At 40.4% G+C, this 27,521-nt stretch overlaps 1 protein-coding gene across 1 annotated transcript in view; it reads right to left on the reverse strand.

The window, feature by feature from the left end:
- LOC118635552 overlaps positions 1 to 27,521 on the reverse strand; it is a 52,288-nt gene that overhangs the window by 16,351 nt on the left and 8,416 nt on the right. Inside the window, 1 exon segment of the mRNA XM_036270184.1 lies at positions 465 to 485. Coding sequence (XP_036126077.1) covers positions 465 to 485 — 21 coding nt within the window.

Below are 27,521 nucleotides of genomic sequence, written 5' to 3' on the forward strand. Positions count from 1 at the left end.
GGTTTTGCTCAGCGGTTAGAGCATCAGCCCGCAGTCCAGAGAGACCCGGGTTCAGTTCCTGCTAAGAGTGTGTACCTCGGTTACAGTTTGTCCCCGGCCCTGGTTGGGGTCTTGTGGATAGCAACCAGTCGATGTGTCTCTTTCATCGATGTTTCTCTCTCTCTTCCTCCCTCTCTCCCTCCTGCTCTATCTGAAGATAAATGCAAAAATGTCCTTCGGTTGAGGATAATAAATAAATAAATAAATAAATAAATAAATAAATAAATGTATTCAGTATGATAATTTCTGAAAACTAAACTTCACCATTCTTTCAACAGAGGTTTAGTCTCCCATATGCTGCTAAAGTAAGTATAGAGCAAACTTGCTAATTTCACAGTTATTAGTTCTCTTTCACACCTAACTGACTGGGATCTCTAGAAACTAAAGGTTTATCAAAGTAGTAGAAAGGTTTTTATAACACTTACCCTGTTTAGCAAGGCTTCTTCCTCCTCAGTATGTTGCATTTTTGAAATGATTCCACAAAGCTGAGTAACCTGCTTATTTGTGGTTTCAATAAGGTCTTGCAAAGTCTATTATAATAAATAAATATTTTAGTAGTTCATATTTCAAAATAAAGTAACATGAAAAAATACCAATAAGCAAAATATTGACTGCTAGGAACAAAGAAAGTTCTCAAGCAGTCAGAAATGTCTTGTTTCCCACTTGATGCCTGGTTGTTGGTGACATAGAGCCCAGCTGGCTGAAATAAGGGATCCCAACTTCCTATGCAATTGCTGCATGTCATACAGGCATTTTAAGAAGCTTAATTCTGCAAAGTAAATGTATCACAATTCCTATAACCTATCACATTTATGATGGAGTCATTTTACCTCAAGGAAGGTACTATTATAGGAAAGGTATTTCCAAATCTGCTGAAAAGCCAAAGCACCTCTTTACATATGATAACGACCTGGACTAATAGGCAGTGAGCACTGCAGTCTGGAAAGAACAGTGAGCCAGCTACATCAGATGGGACTTTTGGCTTCAAATGGTTTTAAAATCATTCAATCAACAACTAATGCCATAAATTCTTTGAGTATACATCCCCAGTCAGGTATGTGACTGACAGAACCTAAGAATTCTTGAATACACAGAAATTTAATTCAGGCAAAGAATACACTTAAATAATAGGCCAGAACCATTTGCTCATCCACTCATTCCAATAAACATTTTTTTTTAATTTTTAAAATTATAATTTTGTTTTATTTTTGTTACAGATGTTTCTCCTTTTTTACCCCATTGGCACCCTCCTCCCCATCGCCCCCCGCCCCGTCCCCGACTTTGTTGTCCATGTCCATTGGTTATGCATACAGGCATATAAGTCCTGTGGTTTACCTCTTCCCACACCCACCACCCTCTCTTCTGAGGGTTGTTAGTCTGTATCCTACTTCCATGTTCCAATAAACATTTTTTTGAGGGCCTACCATCTGTCAGAACTACTTTCAGCCAGGTGCTGGAAATAAGAACATTAAGAAAAAATAAACCAAATAGCTACTGTCCTAAGGAATTTCCATTTCAGCTGGAAAGAGAGACGAGAGATGCTTTCAAAAGAGAAAGTGCAGAGCAGCCTAGAGTAGTGGTTCTCAAAGTGTGGACCATGGACCAGCAGCACCAATACTCTCTTGCTGGCACCAGAGTGGTGTGGCTCAGTGGATTGAGCATGGTCCCATGGACTGTGAGGTCCTGGTTAGATCCCCAGTCAGGCCACATGCCCAGGTTGCAGGCTCAATCCCCAGTAGGAGGCATGCAGGAGGCAACTAGTTGATGTGTCCCTCTCACTTCCATGTTTCTCTCTCTCCTCTCTCTCCCTTTCTCTCCCTCCCACCCACTCTATCTGAAAATAAATAGAAAAATATCCTCAGGTGAGGATAAAAAAAAAGATGAGGACCTGTTCACCAGGTAAAGATGCATGGAACAGCATACAGGGAAGAAAGAACAGTGTATTCAAAAATACACAAAAAGAAAACAGAAAGTCTGATGCGCAATCAAGTGTGAGATCCACTGATTGGCCTATAGCACTGAGGTAAACAGTGCAGGCTCTAGGGGAACAAGGTTGGGTTTAAATACTAAAGTTCTGTCACACATTAGCTCTGTGACTTTGGTGAAGTTACTTAACTTCTCTGTACTTCACTTTCCTCGTGTATATGATTGGGATAAAAAGTCTCTTGAGGACAAAGTAAGGTGCTATAGTTATTATGGTCATGCTAACACAATACTACTACTACATGATGATTGGTCCAACAGTGCTCAATTACCTATTAATATTACTATTATGACTATTATGGCACAGGTAAGAACAGGAGGCTAAGTATACACAGAAGAGCAAGATCTAACCCAGTTTGGCAGGTCTTTTCAGAGAAGCAAATGTCTATGTTGAGAATTAAAAGATGAGGACGTGTTGACTAGGTAAAGATGCGTGGAAGGGCGTCCAAGGCAGAAAGAACAGTGTATTCAAAAATACCCAGAGATAAAACAGGAAGTCAGATGTTTAGATAGTGAACATAACTGACATTCAAAGAGCTGGGTTATTAAGGGAAGGAGAGAAGAAGGATGGCAGTGAAAGAGGGATGGGAGGCTAAAAGAAGTGATTTTTTTAAACTGTAGGAGAATGTGCTGAGAGTGACAGGCACAGAGGCTAAACATACGGGCAAGAGAGGGATGAGCCATGAAGGCAGGTGTCTGAGCACAGGGAAAGAGGGTCAGATGTGGAAACAAGCAGAGGTGTTAGCCTTACAGAGGAAGACACCAGAAGAGGAATGGATCCCAGGCAAGTTTGTTGGCTGTGGGGAGAGGAATCAGAACTTGGAGGGGATTTCTGCTCCACCCCTTCCATTTTCTCCATTAAAAAAGAGGCAAGGATTAGGGTGCCTGGAGCTCATGGGGGATAGGAGAGGAAGCTGACTAGACAGCTGCTGAAGGATAATCAGGCAGAGGACAGGGTCCCAGCAGACATCCCCCTCCCCTCTGCTTCCCAGTCTGCACAGGACTGGGATTTGACTAGAGAGGATGCTGGGCAAGGATAAAAAAGAAAAGATGGGAGTGATGCACCATGTGGTCTAGACTGGTAAGGGGAGAAGTTGAAGAAAGGAGAGAGCTGGCACACTAGGAGAAACAGTAGATCCCTATTGCCCCTTCCAGGGCTGTGATTTGGGGACCTGAGCATTTCTTATCCTAGATGCTACATCTCACCACATCCTGCACAAGTGCTCAGAAGGCCCTGGCAGAGCAGTGTCCACGTAGCTCATCATGGATGCTTGTGTAAGGCAGGCCAGGGATAGCCCTGCTCAAAAATCAGAACGCTGTCCCTCCCACTATGGCCCACCCTCTGTCCAGCTTCCCCAGCAGACTTCCTATGTCACTTTTACGCATTCCACTTCTGTTCTCGGTAATAAAAATCATAAAGACTCACATAAATATTCTTTACTTTTCAAAGTACATTAGCTCATTTTATTCAAGACACTTGATATGTTAAGAAACATTCATTTTGCCCTGGCCGGTTTGGCTCAGCGGTTAGAGGGTTGGCCTGCGGTCTACAGAGACCCGGGTTCGGTTCCCGCTAAGGCCATGTACTTCGGCTGCAGTTTGTCCCCGGCCCTGGTCAGGTCGTGCGGGTGGCGGCAACCCAATGTGTCCCTTTCACGTCGATGTTTCTCTCTCTCTCTTCCTCTCTCTCCCTCCCACTCTATCTGAACAAAATATCGAAAAATGTCCTCGGGTGAGGATAAAAAAAAAAATTCATTTTTTATAAATGTTCATTACTTCTAGGGTATGCAGCTCACAAAATCCCTGATAATTACATACATCTATCAATCTCTACCAACATGATAATTTTTACAAAATCCCCTCTAAACTATGTAAGATATACTCATAAAAATAGGTAGGCTGACATTTTGTTTCAATTGAGATATCTTAATATGCATTTAGGCACATACTAAATTTCATCCAAATTAGTCAATTTCCTTAAAAAGAGTATGTTGGAAAAATTAAATATTGAACAATCTAAATGAAAGAGACTTAACAATTAACCAGTTATGAGTGGTTGTTTTTTTTAGCTACAAAAGCTGTATGTTTATATCACACTTTTATTTTATCACCTAGGAATACTGTTCTAACTAGAAATGTTTTTAAATATCTCAGTGGAGTGATAATCATACAGAATTTGGCATAGCAAAATTTCTATTACCAATACAATGATAATAAATGAGGTAAAGAAAAATTTAGCTCAATATCTTGGAAAACTATATTCAAGATACAAAACTTTGATAACTCACAATAGTGTCGCAGTTCCACAAGTTGGTTAAGACCTTTTTCTTTATCAAAATTTCTAGATTCATTTCTCCTCTATTAAAATTATGAAAATAAATATTCAATGCTTAATAGCAATACGAGCCAAATTAAGCAAAAATAAAAAAAGACACTTTGTATATTCATCTATTTTAATTTTTTCTTTTTCACTTAAATTCCAATAGGATTTCAGAAGTCTTATAATATAAAGCAGAGATAAAGCCAAAACCCACATTCATATGATAATGAAAAAAATTAAAAGCTGATTAACAAGATGGGTAAGGAAAGAAGCTATTATATAAGAACCTAGGTTTAAGGAAAGCTACCAAATATTAGTATATATATATCAGTACATAGTTTATAACATATATAAAGACTGTTACAGAAATAGACTTATGTGTATGCATAGATTAGGATACATACACTTATTTCCTAGCTCTGTCCATTAAGGGGGTCTAAGATCCGTGACATACACAAGAGTAGCAATGAAGACATCTAGTGTCTAGATCTTGATTTCTAAATACCATTCTCAAATAAAAGGACCCAGGGCTCCTTGAAGAGAGCTGAATTCCAGATCTGGGGCAGGGAAAATATAAATGAGCCTAGAACATCTAATGATGTCAGAAAATAAGAAAGTGCTCAAAAAAAGTAGGAGGATGTCAAAAGTTCACAGGAGCCAGCTGGAAGGAGCTCCTAATAGCTAGAATATCTGATCAATAAAATAATAATAATAATATTGGGTTATTACTCATGAAATACAATAAGTGCCACAAGTCCATACTGATATTAAATAAATAAATAAGGACAGCTATTCCTTATAAATGAATTTTAATTAATAAATACAAAGGAATGAGGGAAATAGAATCACCATCAGGCAAACACCACAGTAGTGAATGTTGCAGGTAAAATCCATGAGCTAAACCAACTCAGTGAGAAAAACGTTGAGGACAAACAGGATATTAACATAGTCTCATTAAAAAGAGGGAAATAGTGCCCTGGCCTGTTTGGCTCAGTGGTTAGAGCATCGGCTTGCGGTCCAGAGAGACCCGGGTTCGGTTCCCGCTAAGGGCGCATACCTCAGTTGCAGTTTGTCCCTGGCCCTTGTTGGTCGTGCAGGTGGCAGCCACTCGATGTGTACCTTTCACGTCGATGTTTCTCTCTCTCTCTCCCTCCCACTCTGTCTGAACAGAAAATGGAAAAATGTCCTCGGGTGAGGATAAAAAAAAAGAAGAAAGAAAAAGAGGAAAATAGTAACTTTACAGTTAAAATATCCAGAAGACACTAAGCTAAGCATGTGATCAGTGTTAAAATCACCAGTAAAAAGATGTATGGACATCAAGTACTCCTGATATGATTCAATGAGGAGACAACATCGTTTAATGTGATTCTTGCCAAAAATGCATAATCTAAATCTATTCAAGAGAAAATATCAGACATACCAAAATTGAGAAACACTCAATTACAAAATAATTTGATCAGTACACTCATCAAAAATGTCAAGGTCATGAGCCCTGGCTAGGTGGCTCACTTGGTTGGAGTATCATCCCATATACCAAAAGGTTTCAGATTCGATTCCTGGTCAGAGCACATAGCTAGGGTTCAATCCACAATTGTGGCATGTACAAGAGGCAACTGATCAATCTCTCTCTCTCTCTCTCTCAAATCAATAAAAACATCCTCAAGTGAAGACTTTTTTTAAATGTCAAAGTCATGAAAGAAAAGAAAATAATGAGGAACTGTCACCAACTGGAAGAAACTAGGGAGACACAACCCAACCAAATTCAATGTTGGATACTGTATTGTATGCTTAACAGCAAATGGACACGGGGGAGAGATAATGGGGAAATTCAAACAAAGACTGCAGTTTAGCTAATAGTACTATACCAATGATAATATCCTGGTTTTGAAAACTGTACTGGTGTTATACAATTACCATAATTTTAAGTTAATACAGGTAAGTTACATTAAGGTAAATTGTGTGAAGTGTATATACGAGAACTCTAATATTTTTGCAACTCTTCCATAAATCTAAAATTATTTCAAAAATTAGAAAAGATATTAAAACAATATAAACTACTTTGAACTTCCTATTAGATAAGAAAAAGAGGGAAATAAAATGGTTAAGTGCTTATTGTCTTGTTAGGTACTCATTGTTAAGGAGGCATACAAATTCATGAGAGAGAAATATTTCTTGAGCTCATGACTTCAGAGTAACTCCATATAAAGGCTGAAAAGGATAGTAAGTATAAATGTATTTGACAATTAGCAATTAATTAATATTTACTATGTAAATATTCAGTCTGATATATTCATTAATGACACTTTCACCTTCTTCATAATCAAGTATTCATGTTCTTGTCTAGAGAAGATTTATTAATAAACAAAAACAAAATATGAAAGAAAACTTCAGGACTTGAATTTCACTTTCAAGGAGCACCAAAAGCTTAAAGGACTTTGGTCCACTGTAAATAAATACTGTGACTACGAGAAAAGATATACTTGTAAATTGTGTCTCCATTAAACCAACTACACTTAAGGCACCATTTTCCATCAAGCTTAACCCTTTATGTCTTCAGAGTAGATAGACTAGTCTTTCTGTAATCTGGCACTAGAACTGCTTTAAAAGAAAACATTTCTAACTCTAAACAAAGAACCAAATATATGGCTTTTGATTTTCAAATAATCCAACAGTGACACTTTGTGGACAATACAGGAAACACTTAAGCACCTATTTTTCTTAATAAACTAATCTCTAAAACACCTTAAATCCTTTTTGAGAATTAAACAGGATATAAATAAGCAAATGGACAGCAAATAATCGTTACATTTAATTATAACAACTCTTTGTTCTAAGGATCAATTATGGACTATATGAATGATTTTAATGTAAACATACCAAGTAGCTATCAATATCTGTTTTAAAAATTATCTAAGTTAGCATTACAAACTTATTACCAAAAATTATATGGAATTATGATATAGATTAGTAATTATGAAAACAATATTGCCATCTTACCCTTATATAGCGCTCTATGCTTTTCAAAGTTCTCACATAATTATGTACGAAACCATTACTCCTGGTAAGCAATTAACATGATTCCCCAAAGACGAAAATATGGAGCTGACAGAAGTTAAGAGAATTGCCTATACTACTTAGGTGGTATTACTATCCTCAACCTTAAGTAAGTAAATACATTCGTTTTCTGTTCAGACAAATTATATATGAATAATATCTTTTATTCAACTTCAGAGATGAAGAAGCACACAGCAGGATATGATAGAAATACAAACAGTACAACCACTTCAGAAAACTGGCAGTTTCTCATAAACTTTCATGTATCCCATAACCCACTATTTCCACTCCTAAGTATTCACTCAAATTAAATGTAAACGTATGTTCACAAAGAGATTTCCATCATAATTTCATAGCCACTTTACTCATAATAGCCAGAAACCAGAAACAACCCAAAATATCCATCAAAAGGAAAATTGATAAACAAACTATGGATATACCTACAACGGAATATTACTCAGCAATAAATGGGCATGAAATATTGCTACAACCAGCTAAATCTCCAAAATATTGTTCTAAGGAAGAGACTGTGACACAAAAGGGCACACAGTGTATGATTCTATTTAAATGAAGTTTTAAAACAGGCAAAACTAATCTATGATGGAAAGAAAATAAGAATGGTATTTCTTCAAGGTTCGGGAGAATGGAGACTCAGTGGGAAGAGGCATGAGGAAATTTCTGGGATGATGAAAATATTCTTTATCTTGATGGAGGGTTGGCTATACATATATGCCAAAACTCATTTAACTGTACACTTAAGATCTGAGTATTTCACTGTATAAAATTAAAATTAATTTTTAAAAAAATAAATAAAGCAGAATAAAAAAACAAAGATTTTCACTTTAATATACAAACCATATCATCCTGCATTGAAACAGATGACTGTCCTTGTTGGTGCAATGAGATAAACTCCGCTCCCCCTGTGTCAGGATTATATCTTCTTATATTTGCAGGATGATTCGTTTGTGAAATTGGTTGGTCACCTAGCCCAGCTAAACATTCAACTCCTGAAAAGCAATACATAAAAATGTTACTTCACATAATTACTACCTTAATAAATGTAATATCACCCAGCCAGTGTGGCTGGGGACTCTAGCACACTGCTGGTGGGAATGCAGACTGGTGCAGCCACTATGGAAAACAATATGGTATTACCTCAAAAAATTAAAAATTGAACTGCCATTTGACCCTGTGATCCCACTTCTAGGAATATACCCTAAGAAGCCTGAAACACCAATCAGAAATAATATATGTACCCCCATGTTCGTAGCAGCACTATTTACAATAGCTAAGATCTGGAAACAGCCCAGATGTCCATCAGTAGACAAATGGATAAAAAAGCAGTGGTGCCCTGACCGGTTTGGCTCAGCGGTTAAAGCATAGGCCTGCGGTCTGGAGAGACCCGCTAAGGGCATGTATCTTGGTTGCAGTTTGTCCCCGGCCCTGGTTGGGTCGTGCGGGTCACAGCCACTCGATGTGTCCCTTTCATGTCGATGTTTCTCTCTCTCTCTCTCTCTCTTCCTCTCTCTCCCTCCCACTCTATCTGTGCAAAAAATGGAAAAAAATGTCCTCGGGTGAGGATAAAAAAAAAAAAAAGCAGTGGTACATATACACAATGGAGTACTACGCAGCGGTAAGAAAGAAAGATCTCTTATCCTTTGAGACAACATGGAGGGACCTGGAAAGTATTATCCTAAGCGAAACAAGCCAAACAGAGAAAGACAAGTATCATATGATCTCACTTATTTGTGGAATATAATGAACATAACAGTCTAAGGAATGGGGTAGTTCCAGAGAAGTGGGGTACAGACTAACAATCCCCAGAAGAGGAGGTGGGGAGGAGAGATAAACCACAGAAATTATATGCATGTATGTATGAACAATGGACATGGACAACCAAGCTGGGGACAGGGCGGGAAGAGGGAGGAGTGGGGAATCAGTGGGGGAAAAAGGAGAAACATCTGTAACAAAAATAAATAATTTTTTTAAAAAATGTGGACTGTTTTCTAAATCTATGCTAGTAAATATCAGTTTCCCTATATGTGACAAAATATAGGAGATAGTGAAACACTAAACTCTTTTTTTTTACATGGATCTCTGTTTATATTTATATAATTATTTTATATGATAATTAAAGATTACTTGGTTCTGACCTCTTAAAAAATAAATAAAATAAAATAAAGAAAGAAAAATGATTGTGCCCTGGCCTGTTTTCTCAGTGGTTAGAGTGTCAGCCTGCGGTACAGAGAGACCTGGGGTTCGGTTCCCACTAAGGGCGCGTACCTCAGTTGCAGTTTGTCCCCGGCCCCCTGGTTGGTCATGCGGATGGCAGCCACTCGATGTGTTCCTTTCATGTCGATGTTTCTTTCTCTCTCTCTTCCTCTCTCTCCCCCCCCACTCTATCTGAACAAAAAAAAAAAAAGGAAAAACGTCCTCAGGTGAGGATAAAAAAATTTTTTTTAAAATAATTGTAAATAAATAAGTAAATGTAATATGAATATGTTCTCACCATGCCAACTCAAATTAAACTGGAGTCCTGACTGAATTTGAGAGAAAAATGATCTGTTCTTACATTCTAAAAAATTCATTATCTAAAGTGACAGAAGGAAAAAGGGAAAATCTCAACAGACCTGTAACAAGTAAAGTGATTGAATCAGTCATCACAAACCTCTCAGGAAAATAAAAAAAGGCCTGGACCAGAGGCCTTCACTGGTAGATTCTACTAAACATTTAAACAATTCTTCTCAAACTCTTCCAAAAAACTGAAAAAGAGGGAACACTTCCTAATTCATTTTCTGAGGCCAGAATTACCGTGATACAAAAGCCACATAAAGACAACAAAAAAAGAAAGAAAATTACAGCCCTGGCTGGTTTTACTCAGTGGTTAGAGCTTTGGCCCTCGTGCCAAAGGGTTTCAGATTTGATTCCTGGTCAAGGGCATGTAGCTGGGTTGCAGGTTCGATCCCTGGGCGCATGCGGGAGGGAACCAATTGATGTGTCTCACATTGATGTCTCTATCTCTCTCTCTCTCCCTCTCCCTCTCCTTCCCTCCCTCCCTATCTAAAAAATCAATGGAAAAATATCCTCAGGTGAAGATTAACAAAAAAAAAAAAGAAAGAAAGAAAATAACAGACCAATACCCCTTATAAAATTAGACAAAAAAATCCTCAACAACATACTAGCCAATCTAATTCAATAGCATAGCGATTTTCAACCTTTTACATCTCATGCACACATAAAGCAATTACTAAAATTCTGTGGCATACCAAAAAATATATTTTTGTCGATCTGACAAAAAACAGGTATAATTTTGATTCATTCACACCAGATAGCTATTGGCTCTTGTCATTTTTTTTAATTTTACAATCTAAGGGAAAAGATGAAATAGGTATTGCAGCACACTGGTTGAAAATTGCTGCAATAGAATATTAAAAGAATTATTCACCATGACCATGTGGGATTTATTCCAGGAAAGAAAGGGTGGTTCAACACATTAATAGAACAAAGGGGGAAAACCTACATGATCATCTCAATTGATGTAAAAAAGGAATTTGACAAAATTCAACACCATTTCATTACAAAAATTTCCAGAAAACTAGGAACATAGGGAAAATTCCACAACCAGATATAAGGTATTTATGAAAACCCACAGCTAACATTATACTCAATGGTGAATAACTAAAAGCCTTCCCCCTAAGATTAGGGACAAGAAAAGGATGCCCACTTTCACCACTGTTATAAACATTGTACTGAACATTCTAGCCAGAGCTACTAGGCTGTTTAATGTTACTAAATTGTACACTTACAAATGATTAAAATGAAAAATATGATGTATGCATATTTTACCACAATAAAAAATGTAACTGACCACCTTTACTAAAATCTCTAATTCTGAATTTTCTGTCAGATAAATAAAAGGGATCCAACTATAAATACTACTCTACAACCTCTTTTTTTCACTAAACATGTATTCGCCTTTCAAAACTAATACCTTTAGATATACTGCAATCACTTTAATAGTTTCTTAGTTTCCTACTATGCAGACAGGCCATGATTTATTTAATCAGTCCCTCATTTAGGGATACTCAAGTTACTTGTAAAGCTTTGCTCTTGCAAAGAACATTGCTGAACAGTCTTACACTCCTATACGTAGTTCCATGGGATAAATTCCTAGAAGTAGAAATGATAAGTCAAAGGGTATCCTCTTTTGAAAATTCTTTTCTAGTTCATTCCCACTAAGGAAGGCTGTTGGAGTCAGCCAGATGTTCTGTAACACACTAAGGAAATATCCTGCTGGTCCTGCATATATTTTTAAAACCAGAACAAATAACAAGTGGCATAAATGAGTTTTTGGCATCAGTTAGATCAGGGGTTGGCAAACTACAGCCTGGGGACCAAATTCTGCTGTGTGGGTTTTTGTATAGCCCCCAAACTAAGTTTTTTTTTTTTTTTACATTTTAAATTATTAAAAAACAAAAATAAAAGATGAATACTTCATGAAATGGAAAAATTATAGGAAATTCAAATTTCAGTGTCCATAAAGTTTTACTGAAACACAGCCACACTTGTCTACATATATATTGGCTGTTTGTATGCTTCAACAGCAGATTTAAATAGTTGTGACAGAGCCCTTATGGTTGCAAAGCCTAAAATATTTACTATCTGGCCCTTTACAAAAAGTTTGCCAACCTTCAATCTAAGCAATAACACTTAAATGTTTTAAAGAGTAGGAAACCCAGTTCTCTAAGCAAGGGGCAAAGAACAAATTGTCATATAGCTACTGAAGAAATGTTCCAAGGGGTTACCATCTTTTGGCTCTATATATGAGTGAGGAGGTGAATGGCCTCACATTTCTTTAATTGCCGTAGTTGACAAGCAACCATTGGAAGGACAGGTAGTCACAGCAGTTCTAGAAGCAAGACTTTATTTTCCATGGACTCTTTTTTGGATGTTAATTTAAACAGTGTTGTGTTTTTAATTTCAAGTTCCAATTGTTTATTGCTGGTATATAAGAAAGAGATTGACTTTTGCATATTAACCTTGTATCCTACAATTTTGCTATAAATGCTTATTAGTTCCAGGAGTATTTTTGTTTATTCTTTGAGATCTTCTACAGAGACAATCATGTCATCTATTCCATGAACACTTGACCCAAGCTGTTCTCCCATAAGTACAGTTTTTGTTTTGCCACTGAACAGTTATAATTATTGCTGCCAGGTATAAATAATTTTTCAGAAATAAATAATATATTATCCCCAATGCTTTCTGAGGCTACTGCCCTACCTCCTGTAGAGCAAACATGGAAAAGGGTACATGACAAAGATTAAATGAAAGGGAAATGTAAACATAAGTAAAAAGTGTGCTATTACAATGCAGCTTGGCCCTCTGATAATAACTAATAAATGTAAAAAATATAGGAATATTTAAGCAATTTACTAGAAAAGAATACCAGAAGCAAAATTTTGCACAGGAGAAAATTTAACAAAATTACCATTTGATATTTGGAATGGTGGCTGAGAATTATCACTGTCACCTTGACAAGTTGGTTGTATGGGCAACACGTCATCAGTGGAAACTGTGTTCTCAGTACACTCTGTTTGAGAATTTTCTATTACCACAATATTATCATCATTGTCATCATCACCGTCACCGCCAACAGTTATAATAATATATTCTAAGAATAAGCAAAGAGAAAGTTAGGTTAGATACCACATTAAATAAACAGTTTCTAGAGGAAACTACCTTATAAAATTATGGAGTGTTTAAAAACCTTATTTTAGCTGAAAAAATACATTAGTTTCATATCTCCAATCGTCGCAAGCTAAGAAATCAATTGTTTAGTATGAAGTTTTGAGATGTGTGTGTGTGTGTGTGTGTGTGTGTGTATATATATATATACATATACATATATATATATTTATTTATACATATGTATATGGACATCTATAGTATCATTTCTAATACTTCCAACTTACAAAGCAGTGATTTTCAACCTTTTTCTTGTCATGGCTCATGTAAACTAATTACTAAAATTCGGCAGCACACCAAAAAATATATTAGATTTTTTTTTGCCTGTCTGACAAAAAAAAAAATTAGTATAATTTTTTTTAATCCTCACCCAAGGATATTTTTCCATTTTTGTTCAGACAGAGTGGAAGGGAGGGAGAGAAAGAGAAACATCGATGTGAGAAACACACCAACTGGCTGCCTTCTGCACAACCCCAACCAGAGCTGGGGATGCACTGCAACCGAGGTACGTGCCCTTGCCTGGAATCAAGCCCAGAACTCATTGGTCCGTGGGCTGATGCTCCAACTGCTGAGCCAAACTGGTATAATTTTTATTCATTTATACCGGATGGCTATTTTTGTCTTGGCTGTTATAGTTTTTTTATTTGACAATCTAAGGGGGGAAAAGGTCAGTGTTTTAAAGATTGTTGCAGCACACTGGTTGAAAATCGGTTATAGAGCAATAAATTTCTTCTTATTTAATAAACATGACCATCTGGCCCATGCTATTACATGTTCAATAATATGTTTTTAACCTTTAAATGATACAACTGATGTTATATAGCCAGACTTTGTGGTGGCCATGAATTTCCAAAATGTTCTCTAAAAATTAATATTAATCTTTATAATAAATAGTGTAGAAATAAAGCATAAAAGTAAATATTGTTATGAAACAAATTAAATTTAAGTTCAATCTCACAAAATGTTGAAGAGGTGGCCACAAATAAACTAAGTGTGAAATATCAACTGGCTAAACCATTTTAATGATTATAAAAATAGTATATTATGCAAAACATATGATATATAAATGGGCTTTATTTGTTAAAGTTGGCCTGAAAAAAGACCATGTTTAAGCTTGAAGTATTACATTACATATACCTGTATTCAGTACATTTATTTGAAATAGACCGAAACATTAGAATAAAGTAATCAGCTAGTGTGAAGGGGTATGGTGGTATGAAAATGGTACTAAACTGGAAATCAGATAATGTAGGTTCCAATTCAGGCTCTATAGCCATCCAGAAATATAACCTTTGGACAGATACAGCTATTCTTTTGCCTCTGTTTTGACATCCATAAAACATGGAGTTGATTTTGGAGCGTTGCTGTGAACTCTACTTAATAGAAAAAAAAAATAGAACGTTAGAAACGACTTAATTAGCCAAACAAAAGATAATTGGTAAAATAAATTATAGTACTCCTATGTGATTGAGTAGTACATAAACAAGAAGCACATTCTCAAAGAACATTTATTAATATTTAAAATGCTTACAAGCCCTGGCTAGTATGGCTCAGTGGTTCGAGTGTCAGCCTGAACACTGAAGGATCTCTAGTTTGATTCCCAGTCAAGAGCACATACCTGGGTTGCAGGTTCAATCCCTGGCCCTATTTGGGGTGCATGCAAGAGTCAAGCAATCAATGTCTCTCTGTCTTTCTCTCTCTGTGTCTGTCTGCCTCTTTCTCCCTCCCTCCCTTCTACTCTCTCTAAAAATAAATGGAAAAAAATATCCTCGGGTGAGGATTAACAACAAAAACACTTATGAAATAATGTTAAAAGGGGAAAACAGATTCAAAGCAGAAAAATACACTACAATCCTAACATTGAGAATAAGAGGAAACCTACCAATGGCTATCTCTATGTCACTATCTGGGTGCAAAATTATCTTCATTAGACTACTCTGTATTTGTTAAAATTCTCTACAATAAACTTTACACTTTATAATCAGGAGAAAATAACAAAGGTAATTGAAATCTTATTTTTAAGGTGAACTTTTGTATATCAACAGATTTTTCAAACTAGAGCTAGTAAAGCTATTGACAACTCCACTAAGGCTTCTCAGTAAATTTATAAAATCCCAACTAATTCCTTTAGGTATATACATAACCTTTGAAAAGATATTATGACTTTTATACATTTTTTGAAGATTATGCTTCCAAGGTGCAAAGAACCAAGTTGCCATGAACTTATCATCAAATAAGGCACAGTTCACAACAGTGAGGGCTGAAACCTGAGTTTCACAGGAGGACCACAGGAAGAATACCCAGCAAAATTGGAGATTACAATCACCAAGACCACTCCATTTATATCTTTATTTATTTTAGCAAAACTATGTGTCAATACACTGAAAAATCACTTTCTAAATCTCCTGTCAGGGCTCTTTAAAGTAGCCCTTCAGTTGTCCATATCAAACTTTAGAGACCACAAGTCAGCCAAAACGTCAAACTATCCTATCACCCAGCACTTGCTCGAGGCAGGCTCACAAGTGACTAGAGTCCATGCTGGGCTTTATAAAATACCCAGGAGAAAAAGTGCATTTAAATTCACTACGTGTAAACCTTAAACCAATTTACCACTTCATGTTATAAAACACTGGAGCAGTTTAAATTCAGGGAGAGCCAGGTAGAGGAGGGAAGGAAGCAATCCCCAAGAGAGATGGGCCCTGGAGCAGGCCATGGAAGGCCTTCCCTGCTTTACAGGGGTCCTCACATTTTGCAGTATTCTCTGACTCGTGCATCAGGTTCTATACATGGGAACTTCTTACTGACACCTTTATTTTCTTTTTCCTCATTTTTGTATTTATAACAAAACAGCAAGGTTGCATATCTTTGATCAAATGCAGTTACCATAAAGCCTTAAAATCAGTCTGGATCTGAAAAGATGTTATAATGAATCAACTTGCTAGTTTATCCATTATTTAAACTCAAAATAATATACAGTCTGAGAGTCTTGGTCCTTCCTAGGATCCTACCTCCTAGAACAGGGAAAGAGGAAGGGTAAAGGATCAACTCAGTCCAAGGAAGTCACCGCCAAGTATTCGATACACTGCCAAAAATAGTTCACTGGCACTGGCCTCCAGAGAGAAAGTGGAGGGAGCATTCTGAACCATACCACCTCAACTCTGCTGAAATCTGAGGCTACAAAGTGCAGACTTTCCCCAATAGACTGTGCTTAGCAGCAGCTAGTGGCATGTGCCCATGAAGCAATGAAAAAAAGTTAAAGGAAAAAGTGCCAGAGTATGGACCAGCTCTGGCACAGCCCTCTGGAGGGCACGGAAAATGGATCACCATGGCCCAGTCTCCAGAGTCAAAATGGCGGAGATTGTTTTCCGGCTATTAGGGGTCCTGGAAAGAATCCTGGCCCTCAAGCAGGAAACCAGGCCCCGCCTCTCCATGTGCCGGCTTCACAAACCTCTCTCCTCAAAGCCCTGGGACACCATTGGCTCCAGAATCACCTCAAGCCCCTGAGATATAAGCCTAGGGCCTGACTCCTCAAGCCCCCAGGTCACCCTAAACCCCCCAAATGCCATGAACCCCTGGGGCACTCTGAACCTCAGAAATGCCATGAGTGCCAAATCACCTCCAGACCTTGGGACACCATGAACCCCACAATGCTGAAAGCCCCAGATCACCTCAAGCCCTGTAAACCCAACAGATGCCATGAGCCCCAAGATCATTTCGAGCCCCTGAGACACAATGAACCACCAAGATGCCATTAGCCCCTCAGACGTCATGAACCAAAGATGTCGCAGGCCCCTCAGACACCATGAACCATCAACATGCCGCGAGCCCCTTAGACACCCTGGACCACGAAGATACCTCATGCCCCTCAGACGCCATGAACCGCAAAGACACTGTGAACCCCTCAGACACGATGAAGCACTAACATGCCACAAGCCCTTCGTTCACTCTGGACCATGAAGATACCTCAAGCCCCTCAGGCGCCATGAACCACAAAGATGCCATGAACCCCTCAGACACGATTAATCATTAAGATACCGTGAGCCCCTCAGACACCCTGCACCGCGAAGACGCCTGGAGCCCCTCAGACGCCATGAACCGTCAACATGTCTCAATCCCGTCCGACACCCTGGACCGCGAAGATACCTCGTGCCCCTCAGACACCATGAACCACAAAGACTCCATGAGCCCTTCAGACATGATGAACCATCAAGATGCCGCGAGCCCCTCAGACACCATGAACCACGAAGATGCCACGAGTCGCTCACATGCCCTGGATCCAAGGCCAGACCCTGCCCACAACACCTGAGTTCCCGCATTTGCAATGACCACTTGCGAGACAGCGGTCATAGGCTTTGGCCGATAACTGGCCAATCCCACCCTGCCCTATGCAGCCCTCTAGGTGGGCTCGGTGTGAACCCTGTGAGAGTCTTTCCCTGGACCCATGAGGAAAGAGGCTGAAACTGGTGGGGTAGCTTCAGGGAAGTCACCTTACCCGGTTCCTCACACATTGTGAGGCAAAAGTCCGCGAGCGAGCGCCTCAGGCTCGGTGTCTGTGCTGCGGCCGGCCGGAGAGCAACTGTGCACTCCAGGCGACTGCAGTAGACTAAGCGCTAAACGCTAGAAGTGCAACAGTTGTATCCTAAGAGACCATTTGGCGGCTGCGCAGTAGCACCTATCCTGCGAGCACCCGGATGGAGGAGGGGGGCAGCGACGACCATAAGTGTTGCGTTTTGCTTACGTCACCTTATACGTATATTCATATTTTTTTTAATGTGAGCCACCAGTATAATTCCACCCTTCCCCAAATGATCTTCATACGTAACAAATCATAGGAAAAAAAATGTATAATGTAAGATATTTTATTTCAGACTTTCTAATGTTTTCCAGGTTGCATATTCATGTCCAATGCCAACTTTGAGAATTAATCTGAAAATAATCCAGCTTTTAAAATGTGCCCCTAATAAGGCCTACTAAACTCATGCCACTTTGCCCTTCAGCTGTAGTGCTCTCTACTTGCCATTTTACAAACTGCCATGTGCTTCATTTCTCCATAAAATAATAGCTATTATTTACCTAGTGCTCAACACAAGCCAGACACTTAACATGTCTGACCTAATGTGGTCCTCAATGCTGTAAAAAATTGGTATTATTGTCTCATTTTATTTTATTTTTTATTGTCCCATTTTAAAGATGAGAACACTGAGGCTTAGAGGAGGCTAACTTGCTCAAAGCTGCAAGGCTAATGGCAGAGTTATAACTTGAACATGTGTACTACCCCCTCCCAACCCTTATGTTATTCTACCTCCCACGCAGTTGCCTCTGGAAATTTTTCACATCCTTCAAATCTGTTCCAGTGGGCCATCTGTTCTAATAATACCTGCACCAAGACACTTTCCTACAGCTTCCTGGTAAGAATGAGTAACTCCTTCTCTAGGATTTCATGGCAGGTTACCTTCACCTCCTTTTAGCACTTAAATTATTTTACCTGATATTAGAAATCTTTGTCAGCATGCCTCTCTCCTTCTAAGTTCCTGGAGAGCAGCAACACATCTTATTTATATTTAAAATTGCACATCCTTCACAAGGTTCTAAGAAGTAAATGTTATAAAATATAAAACATCCAGCATAGTGCCTGGAATTTTGATTCTCTTTCACAGTGTCAGTTGTACAATGACTCTTGGCACTGTGGGTCTCCTCATTTGCGGGGGGGGGGGGGAGTTTCTTCACCAGTAAAAAGTAAAGGTGTATCTTGTCAGGTAGAAATGCAGAGCTGCTTTGCTATTGTGTGGGAGTGTAAATGTGTGTAGGAGAGTGCATGAGGGAGCTGAGTAGTAGAACAATGCGCTATGCTGGTGATCCATGAATTGTTTCTCAACTTCAAATTCACCCCTTTGCCTGCTCTGTGAAAATGGATATATTTTACCCCTTTGCTAGCAGCATAATTGTTTACCCTTTACCAGTAGCACAATTAAATATGTTTTTCAGTAAGGGTGTGCTGCAGAGAGAATGAAGAAGAAATGAGTTTTGCTTTCTTGTTTTGCATTTGCTCTCTAGTCAGGCTGCTGCAGAGTGCAGCGCATGAGCGGACGGACACATACACGCACTCACTACAGGACAAAGTTCCAGAAAGTTCCAGAGGGTTGATTTATAGCAAGTTCTACCAGTGCAGCACTATAGTGACTTATATCATTCACTGAGTCATAGTTGTGCCACTTCAGTGTACTATCTCAGCCCTAGAAGTAGTAGCTGTTACTTATAGCCATTCTTATATATTCTTTAGAGTTTATTTCTTACTAGCCAATCCTTCATTACTCTGATCCTGTTATACATAATAATTCTTGGTATTTAACTTCCTCTGTTCAAATTACTGTGTGGTTTTTCTCTGCTCCTGGACTCAGACTGATGCACTCACACTCTTGGGTCTCCCTCCAGCACCTAGTACTTAACAGGTACACAATGTCTATTCCTGGAATATACCTGACCATCCAAAAGATGTATGACAATCCCATTACTTTCATTTCCAGTCAGCCCTCTCTGTCCTTTCACTTGACCCATCTTCTCCATGGAGGGATGCAGACTAAAAGGAGGAAACGTTTTTGTTTTGTTTTTTTATCCTCACCCGAGGACATTTTTCCATTTTTTGTTCAGATAGAGTGGGAAGAAGAGAGGAAGAGAGAGAGAGAACCATCGGCATGAAAGGAACACATCGAGTGGCTGCCACCCGCATGACCCAACCAGGGTAGGGGACAAACTGCAACTGAGGTACGAACCCTTAGCGGGAACCAAACCCGGGTCTCTCTGGACCGCAGGCCAACGCTCTAACCACTGAGCAAAACCGGCCAGGGCAGGAAACGCTTTCTTACTGTAACTCTTAAGGCTAGCTTTTTTTCTCCTGGTCTGCCTAAGTTGCATCAACCTGAGTAGGGCAGAAAATGGTGTCTCACAGCACGAAGAGAAGAGTGAGGAGATGCTGGTAGTGTCATCTATCTGTCCTTAGGTACAAATTGAGCCACAGAGGCTGTGGACAGACTAGGTATTTCTATGAACACCCGTGCAGCCATGGGAACTGAGAGTTCTGCTTCCTGCAATGGTGGACTGGATAATGCACAACAGCCGTTCCCCTGAAAGACAACTAAAAAAGATGAATAAAATGTTCTAAAATAATCTCAGTAACATCAAAAATTTAACAAAACAATGAGCAACTAGTGAGCTAAGAGCTGGAAAAGGGCGGAAACTTAGACGGGTGTGAGAAGCTGAGAGGACTACTATTGCTTTGCTCTAGAACATTTATTACTGATCCAGAAACAGCTGGAAGAGCCCTGGGTGTATTTCTGGTGACTTTATGGGATTGAGGAACAAAAGGCAGAATCCTGGGCCTACTGAAGGAGGGGAGCAGGTAAACTGTCTCCTATCTTGGACAAGGACCACAAAAAGCCATCCCTTCAGAAAAAGTGATTCAGTTAACCACACAGACTGTAGTTTGGTCTCATATCATTTGTGGTTTTATTTAGCACTCCTAGGTACCCAGCATAAGCAAACAAAAATTCTTTCCTGCGAAGATAACATCAAGTTATTTCTCCAAAAATAATTTTTAAATAGAATGTACAAAGTAAAATATAACCAGGTATAGGAAAAGATAAGATAAGAGGAGAAAGAAGCAATACAAATGTCTACATGTTGGGAGGACAGAACCCTCTGCTGCCCCCGCCATCCCCTGAGACAACCACAGGGCACTCCTGCACACAGTGGTCCTAACCCAGGCACCTGGCTAGTGACCTTGGTCTCTGTTGAAAGCTAGTCTGTGAGCATCACACATCTTGGGAAAGATCCAGATTGAAAATCCTCATGTGCCCAAGTTTTCAGAAAGGATCCTCCTTGCCCTTTAGTAACAGAAAACTGTTTCCGCAAAGCCTGCAAGAGAGGTTCGGGGCCCAGGCCTTTCCAGATGTCCTTATGGGCTAAGATATAAGTTGGGAGGATGCTGCATGCTGCCATGTATTCAGCTAAAGAAACAACCTTAGGTTGGCAGAGACAAGAAAAATAGGACAGGGAAATGTTGGTGGGGCTCTTGGAATGGAACAGAAAGAAAGAAGGTGTGGTCCCCAAGGGAGCTGGAAAAGGAGTGATGGGCTGGCTGGGGAGCACAAGGCCCAGTCTCCAGCCACTGCACCCAAAGGAGGGCAGGCAAAGGGCCCAGCAGTGTTACCACTAGCATTGGTCAATCTTCTACATGCCTGTTCCCCACCCTGGCTGCACCCAGAATCATCAGGGAAGCTACAAGAAATCCTGGTGCTCAGGACAGGGCCCCAGAGACTCCCATGTCACTGGTCAGGGGGGTGAGTGCTGGACTTAAAGGTTCTAGAGGATTCTCACGGGCAACAGGCTGAGGTGCACTGCTCTGACACCATGCAGGGTCAATCACAGGATCGTCACACTTCATTCTCACACCACCTGGGCAGGTTCATGCTACCAAGCTGGTTTATGTGCAGCAGAAGTGAGCAGGCCGGACCCACGGTGCAGACACGAAGAGCGTGTGAAGTGACTTCAAAGCAACCTATAGTACCGCCACCACCGCACACAAGACACAGGATGGACACAACCTCTCACAACAGCATCAACCCTTACTGCATGTCCTTGACTGCATGACATACACTGATGGTTTTTGTTCCACTCCATTAAATGCACCTAAACCCAGTGGCTGGATTTCACAAGGCACCACCAATTGCCAGTACCTGTGTGAAATTCTGGGGGCTGCAGATCCCAGATGTGAAGCCCAACACTTGACTAAGATCTGTGTTCTTGATGCCCCCACCCACCCAGAAGCCACAATGGGCTTGTTGGCTCAAGGCCTTAAGAACACTTCTTGGGGGAGGGGCCAATAACTCAGGAGAAAGTTTGAGGAACATTTTCTTTGTATGACAGGGAAGGGCCCAGAAGAGGCAGCATCCTAGGAGTGGTGAGACTGAATCCCATTAGCTCATTAACACACAGAGAGGTGTGCATGTTTATGTGTCTCTGTGCGTGTGTGTGTGTGTGTGTGAGAGAGAGAGAAAGAGAGAGAGAGACAGAGAGAGAGAGAGAGAATGAATGTGTGTGTGAGAGACAGAGACTGGGGGGGAAGATAGAGCTGTGATGGTGGCCAGAAGAGGAAGGAAACTGGGAAGGAAATGAGTACATAAAAGCGACCACACCCCCTTGTTATGTTGCCTACAGTAAATAGGTGGCCTCGGAGAGGTACATCTGACTGACAGAGGCTAGTCTGTCTACCAAGCCCAGTCCTGGCCTGTGGAGGCCAAGGGTGCCAAGGAGGGCAGGCGGCCCAGGTCTAGGAGCAGGTGGCAATGTGTGTGCCCCAGGCTGACACCTCATCCCACCCCGTGGAACTATGATGGCTTCCAGGTACTGAACTGGGGAACCTGTCTTCATTAACCTTCTTTACAGTGGTGACGTGAGTCCTGTGTTGTTTCCTGGCCCTGGTGCCTGGCCCCTGGGAGCCTGAGTTAAGGGGGACATCCATCACCGTTCACACCCAAAGGAGTGTCCAGAGGACACAAGGCTTTCCCCGCTGAGCCCAGAACTTTCTGCTTCTGAGGAACACAGCAAGTCTGCATTCTGAAATCCAGGTCACAGGTGGCCCAGGCTTCTGGTTGCCTCCCCGTGTCCTTAATCTGACATTTTTGTTGTTGTTGTTACAGACGTTTCTCCTTTTCCCCCCATTGATACCCTCCTCCCAATCCTCCTCCTCCAGCATTATTGTCTACGTCCATAGTTATACATACGTGCATATAAGTTCTGTGTTAACCTGACATTTTAATGTTGAGAAAGCAAATGAGAGAAGCAGTTATTAATGGGCTCTGCCTGAAAGTTCATCTAAGCCCTCTGCAAAAAGCTGGACTTCCCAAACTTCAGACAATCTTTGTTTGTTTGTTTGTTTTTGTTAATAGATGTTTCTCATTTTTCCCCCATTGACACCCTCCCTGCCCCCGCCCATCCACAGCTTTGTTGTCTATGTTCATTGGTCATGCATGCATGCATGTAACTTCTGTGGTTTATCTCTTCTCCCCCAAACCCCCTTCTCTGAGGCTTGTCAGTCTATGTCTCTGAGTTAATTTTGTTCATCAGTTTGTTTAGTTCATTATATTCCACAAATAAGTGAGATATTATGATAGTTGTCTTTCTCTGCTTGGCTTGTTTTGCTTAGCATAATACTCTCTAGGTCCTTCCATGCCATCTCAAAGGATAACAGATCTTTCTTTCTTACAGCTGCATAGTATTCCATTGTGTACATGTACCACAGCTTTTTTAAAGGAGCTGCTGCTACAAGTTGAAAGAGAAAGGTGGTGGCACTTGACTATTTGCTGGCTGTAATTGACCCAACAACCTGGGCCAACCTCAGAGAGTCACCTCCTCTTATGAGAACAGTCCAGAAAAAGGTAGAATGAAATTGCTGAAGTCACCTCCAAGGGAAATACCTGGGTGGATTACATGGAGGGGAATGTGCAGAGTGGGTGATAGGTGCTATTTGCTGAGAGCTCTCCTTCCCATACCCAGTGGCTGCCAGAATGATCTGTCCAGGATGCAGGTCTGGCTGAATGGGCACTTCCAACCCCATTTATAACCCTGTCATTGCTTCTCACAGCCTTTGGGGGCCCGTCCAAAGCTGACAGGGACTTCCTGTTCCAGACCTTGTTCAGCTCTCCAAGATCACAGTGAGTGCCCAACCCTTATCCTGTGTTTGAATTGCTCTCAACACTGTGGTTTCCCAAATGCCTCAAGAGTTCACAGCCTGGCAGTGACCTGGAGTGCAGGGAATCTGTAGTCCTGTAAATGTGGCCACAAGTGCTCCCGTGGTCAGCTGAGCATGGAGTAGTGCCAGGATGAAGGATTTAAACCTGAACCAAGATGGACTTGAGGAAATGCTCACAGGTAGAGCCAATATTACTCTTAGAAATTTGGGGTTAATGCTACCACGCAGATATATACAGGGCCATTCAAAATCCAAGTTCCTAGGCCACAGAGCTGAGCTCTTCTGCTGGCAGCACATAGGTCAGATTAGGCCTGCAAGCACCTGTTGTTTGGATGATGTTTTCATATACTTAAGCCTACATTTTAAAACTTGGGAGATTTTACATATACATCTGCATTTCTACGCCTGGCCAGGTAGCTCACTTGGTTAGAGCATCATCCCGATACAACAAGGTTGTGGGTTTGAATGCCGGCAAGGGCACATACAAGAAATACAAGAAGCAACCAATGAATACATAAATACGTGGAACAAGTCAATGTTTTTTCCCTCTCTTTTTCTCTCAAAAATCAATCAATAAATTCTCTTAAAAATATTTATTTCTACTTACTTCTGAAAAATTAGAAGATCCATAACATAAGATTCAAAATGTTGCAGGGCAACAAATGCAAGGATTACTACCCTCCTTAGGAGCAGCAGATGGGCTCCAGCCAGACACAGCCCCTCCAGTCACCTGTGCACACCTAAGCACTACACCCAGCCAGCTTCTCAGTTTGATCACCAACTTGGTCCAACCCCAAAGCATGTCTGCAGTCATTTTAGCTGGAAAATAATGTTGAAAGCCTTGTGGTAGAGACAATGCTATGTGTTCACCAAATCTTCCATTTACTTCTCCTCTTCCTGGGAAAACCATCTAAATAACTAGTTTGCACTTAAGCAGGGCCACATGGCTAGTTCTACCAGTGGTCTGAGTAGAAGTATCACAGGTCACCTCTGGGCTGAGGCAACAAAGAGAGTCTTGGAGGTCATGTGATTCATGGGCAGGGCTGCACAAAAGCAGCAGCAGCTATGGAGAATCAGATTTTACCTGTGAGAAAAGCCAGTGAGGTTTCAGGGTTGGTTTTTATGCAGCATAGTATAGTTTATCCTGACCAATATAAGCACAGTGACCAAAACCACATCCTAGTCACACAGTTTACTTATTATATCGTAAGAAAGCTTAAATCCTCTGCATGACTGTCATGAGTGTATACATTTAGCAGATAATACAGACATTTGACAATGCCTAGAGTGGAACTCAGTGCTGATTGCCACCATTACCCATGCTGGCCAGAGCTTCTCTACAGTCCCCTGATGGAGGGAGGCTCATATGTCACTGACTGACTCAGCAATTCAGGAAGGGATTCTATCAGGGTGCTGTTTTCCAACCAGAGTTATGTCTTGTGTACCCACTTTTTCTAACATAAGCATTGCTATTGATTTTGCCAGCATCCATGCTAACTTTTGGAATACACTGACACCTAAGTTAATAAGCAAGATGCAACATTACAAACCAGAAACCCTCACTCAATGAATATTTCCAAATGGTGACACTCATGCTGATTATTCTTCACAGATATATTTCCATATAAACAAGAGATCTATATTCATATATGAGAAAAGCAAACAACAAAATATGTTTAAATTAATAACAGGGAAACAAGAAAAAGAATAAATATCCACGTATATGCAGAACTTCCCCGTAAAGATTATGCAGGAACTCCTAGGCTTCGTTGGAGCTGACCTCATTCAGTCACACACAAGCATTGAAAGACAGGTGAAAACAAGACCCAGGTACTTCATCAGAGAAAAGATCTAAAAATAACCACCAGAGCAGGTTGTACATATCAAATATTTCATGCACCAAGAAGAAACTTTGCATATTTTCCTTTTCAAGGAAGAGACTTCACTCCTTCAAAATTTCACTAGGACTTTTGCAAAGATTTTCACAGTTCAGATTTGAGATATCAGGACTTCAAATAGCAAACAGATAACAAGCTGACAACAGACAGCTTTTCACCAGATTTTGTGGTTGTTGTCAGTGGAGGGAGGGTACCAAGAGGAGAATGGCTTGGCAGTGAGATTGGGAAAACAGAATAATAATCAAGAAAAACATAATGCCTTTAATTGAAAACTGGGCAGATGCAGCCCTGGCCAGTTTGGCTCAGCAGTTAGAGCATCGGCCTGCGGTTCAGAGAGACATGGGTTCGGTTCCCGCTAAGGGCGCGTACCTGGCTGCAGTTTGTCCCCGGCCCTGGTTGGTCGTGTGGGTGGCAACGACTCGATGTGTCCCTTTCACGTCGATGTTTCTCTCTCTCTCTCTCCTTCCCACTCTATCTGAACAAAATATCAAAAAATGTCCTCGGGTGAGGATTAAAAAAAAAAAAAAAAAAAAAAAAAAAAAACTGGGCAGATGCAGAAAACATTGTTTTCATATAAATTGCTGTATAACAACAAATATTTGTTATCTCACATTTTTTGTGGGTCAGGAACTTAGGGGTGACTTAGAGGTTTCCTCTACTTCAAGGTCTCTCATGAGGTTGCAGTCGAACTGTCAGGTGAGGCAGTGATCTCCACTGAAGGCTCTATGTGTGGTGGAGTGGGAATTCACATCCCTGCTCACTCACAAAGTTGTTGGCCTCATATGTCCAAGGGCTGCCATATGATGTGGCAGCTGCCTTCCTGAGAGGATGCCTAAGACAGAAGCCACAGTCTTTTCGATCTGACCTCAGAATTGATATCTCATCACTTCTGTACTCTGTTCAATAGAAGGCAGTTAGGAAGTGCAGCCTAAACTCAGTGGAAGGGAGGTACACAAGGGTGTGGGGACCAGGGAACAGGGGTCATGGGGACATCTTCACTAGTGAGGAGAAAGGAGCTGCTTTAAATATTTATAATGGGATTTATGAGTTTAATGAGGTGGGAGAAAGGCCTGTGTACAGAAAATGCCTGAGTAAAGATGAGTTGGCTGATATGAGGTGTGTGGGCCAGGACACAGCAAGAAAAGAGATTAGCCAGGTAGGGGAGAAGAGTATTAGAGTTCTGAGGGCCACTATTTAAATATGCATTCAGTCAACATAAAATTTATTTTAGATTCATGGTATATAACATCCTGGGGAAGAGAGGAATTATTGACCATGAATACAGGTAACTAGTGTCTATAAAATGATGTAGCAAGAGATGATGCCAAAGGGATTGGCAAAATCTGCTCTGTGATAGAGAAGGAAGCAACAGAACCTGATAACACGTGTGTGTGTGTGTGTGTGTGTGTGTGTGTGTGTGTGTAGAAACAGAAAGGGGGTAGAGAGATTTGATACCTACTTTATGCTGTGTGTTGAGATGTTCAAAGGGACTGCAGTAAATATCACCCTTCTTTCCCCTGCTCCCAGGTTGTGAAATGTTGGTAAATAAAAGATTGAAGATGGAGGCTAAAATAACATCTTCCTCATACTAGACCTAAGTTGGAAGGCATAGCTCAGAGTGATAGGCCAAGGAGCTGGCAGGTGGATTCCAGTGTTAACTGGACTCATCCACCCAGGAATCCCACCCTGCCCGCAGTCTTTCTCCCGGGAGGAAAAGGCACAGCTGACAGAT

Source organism: Molossus molossus, unplaced genomic scaffold (genome assembly GCF_014108415.1).
Source record: "Molossus molossus isolate mMolMol1 unplaced genomic scaffold, mMolMol1.p scaffold_m16_p_2, whole genome shotgun sequence".
NCBI classification, from domain to species: domain Eukaryota; kingdom Metazoa; phylum Chordata; class Mammalia; order Chiroptera; family Molossidae; genus Molossus; species Molossus molossus.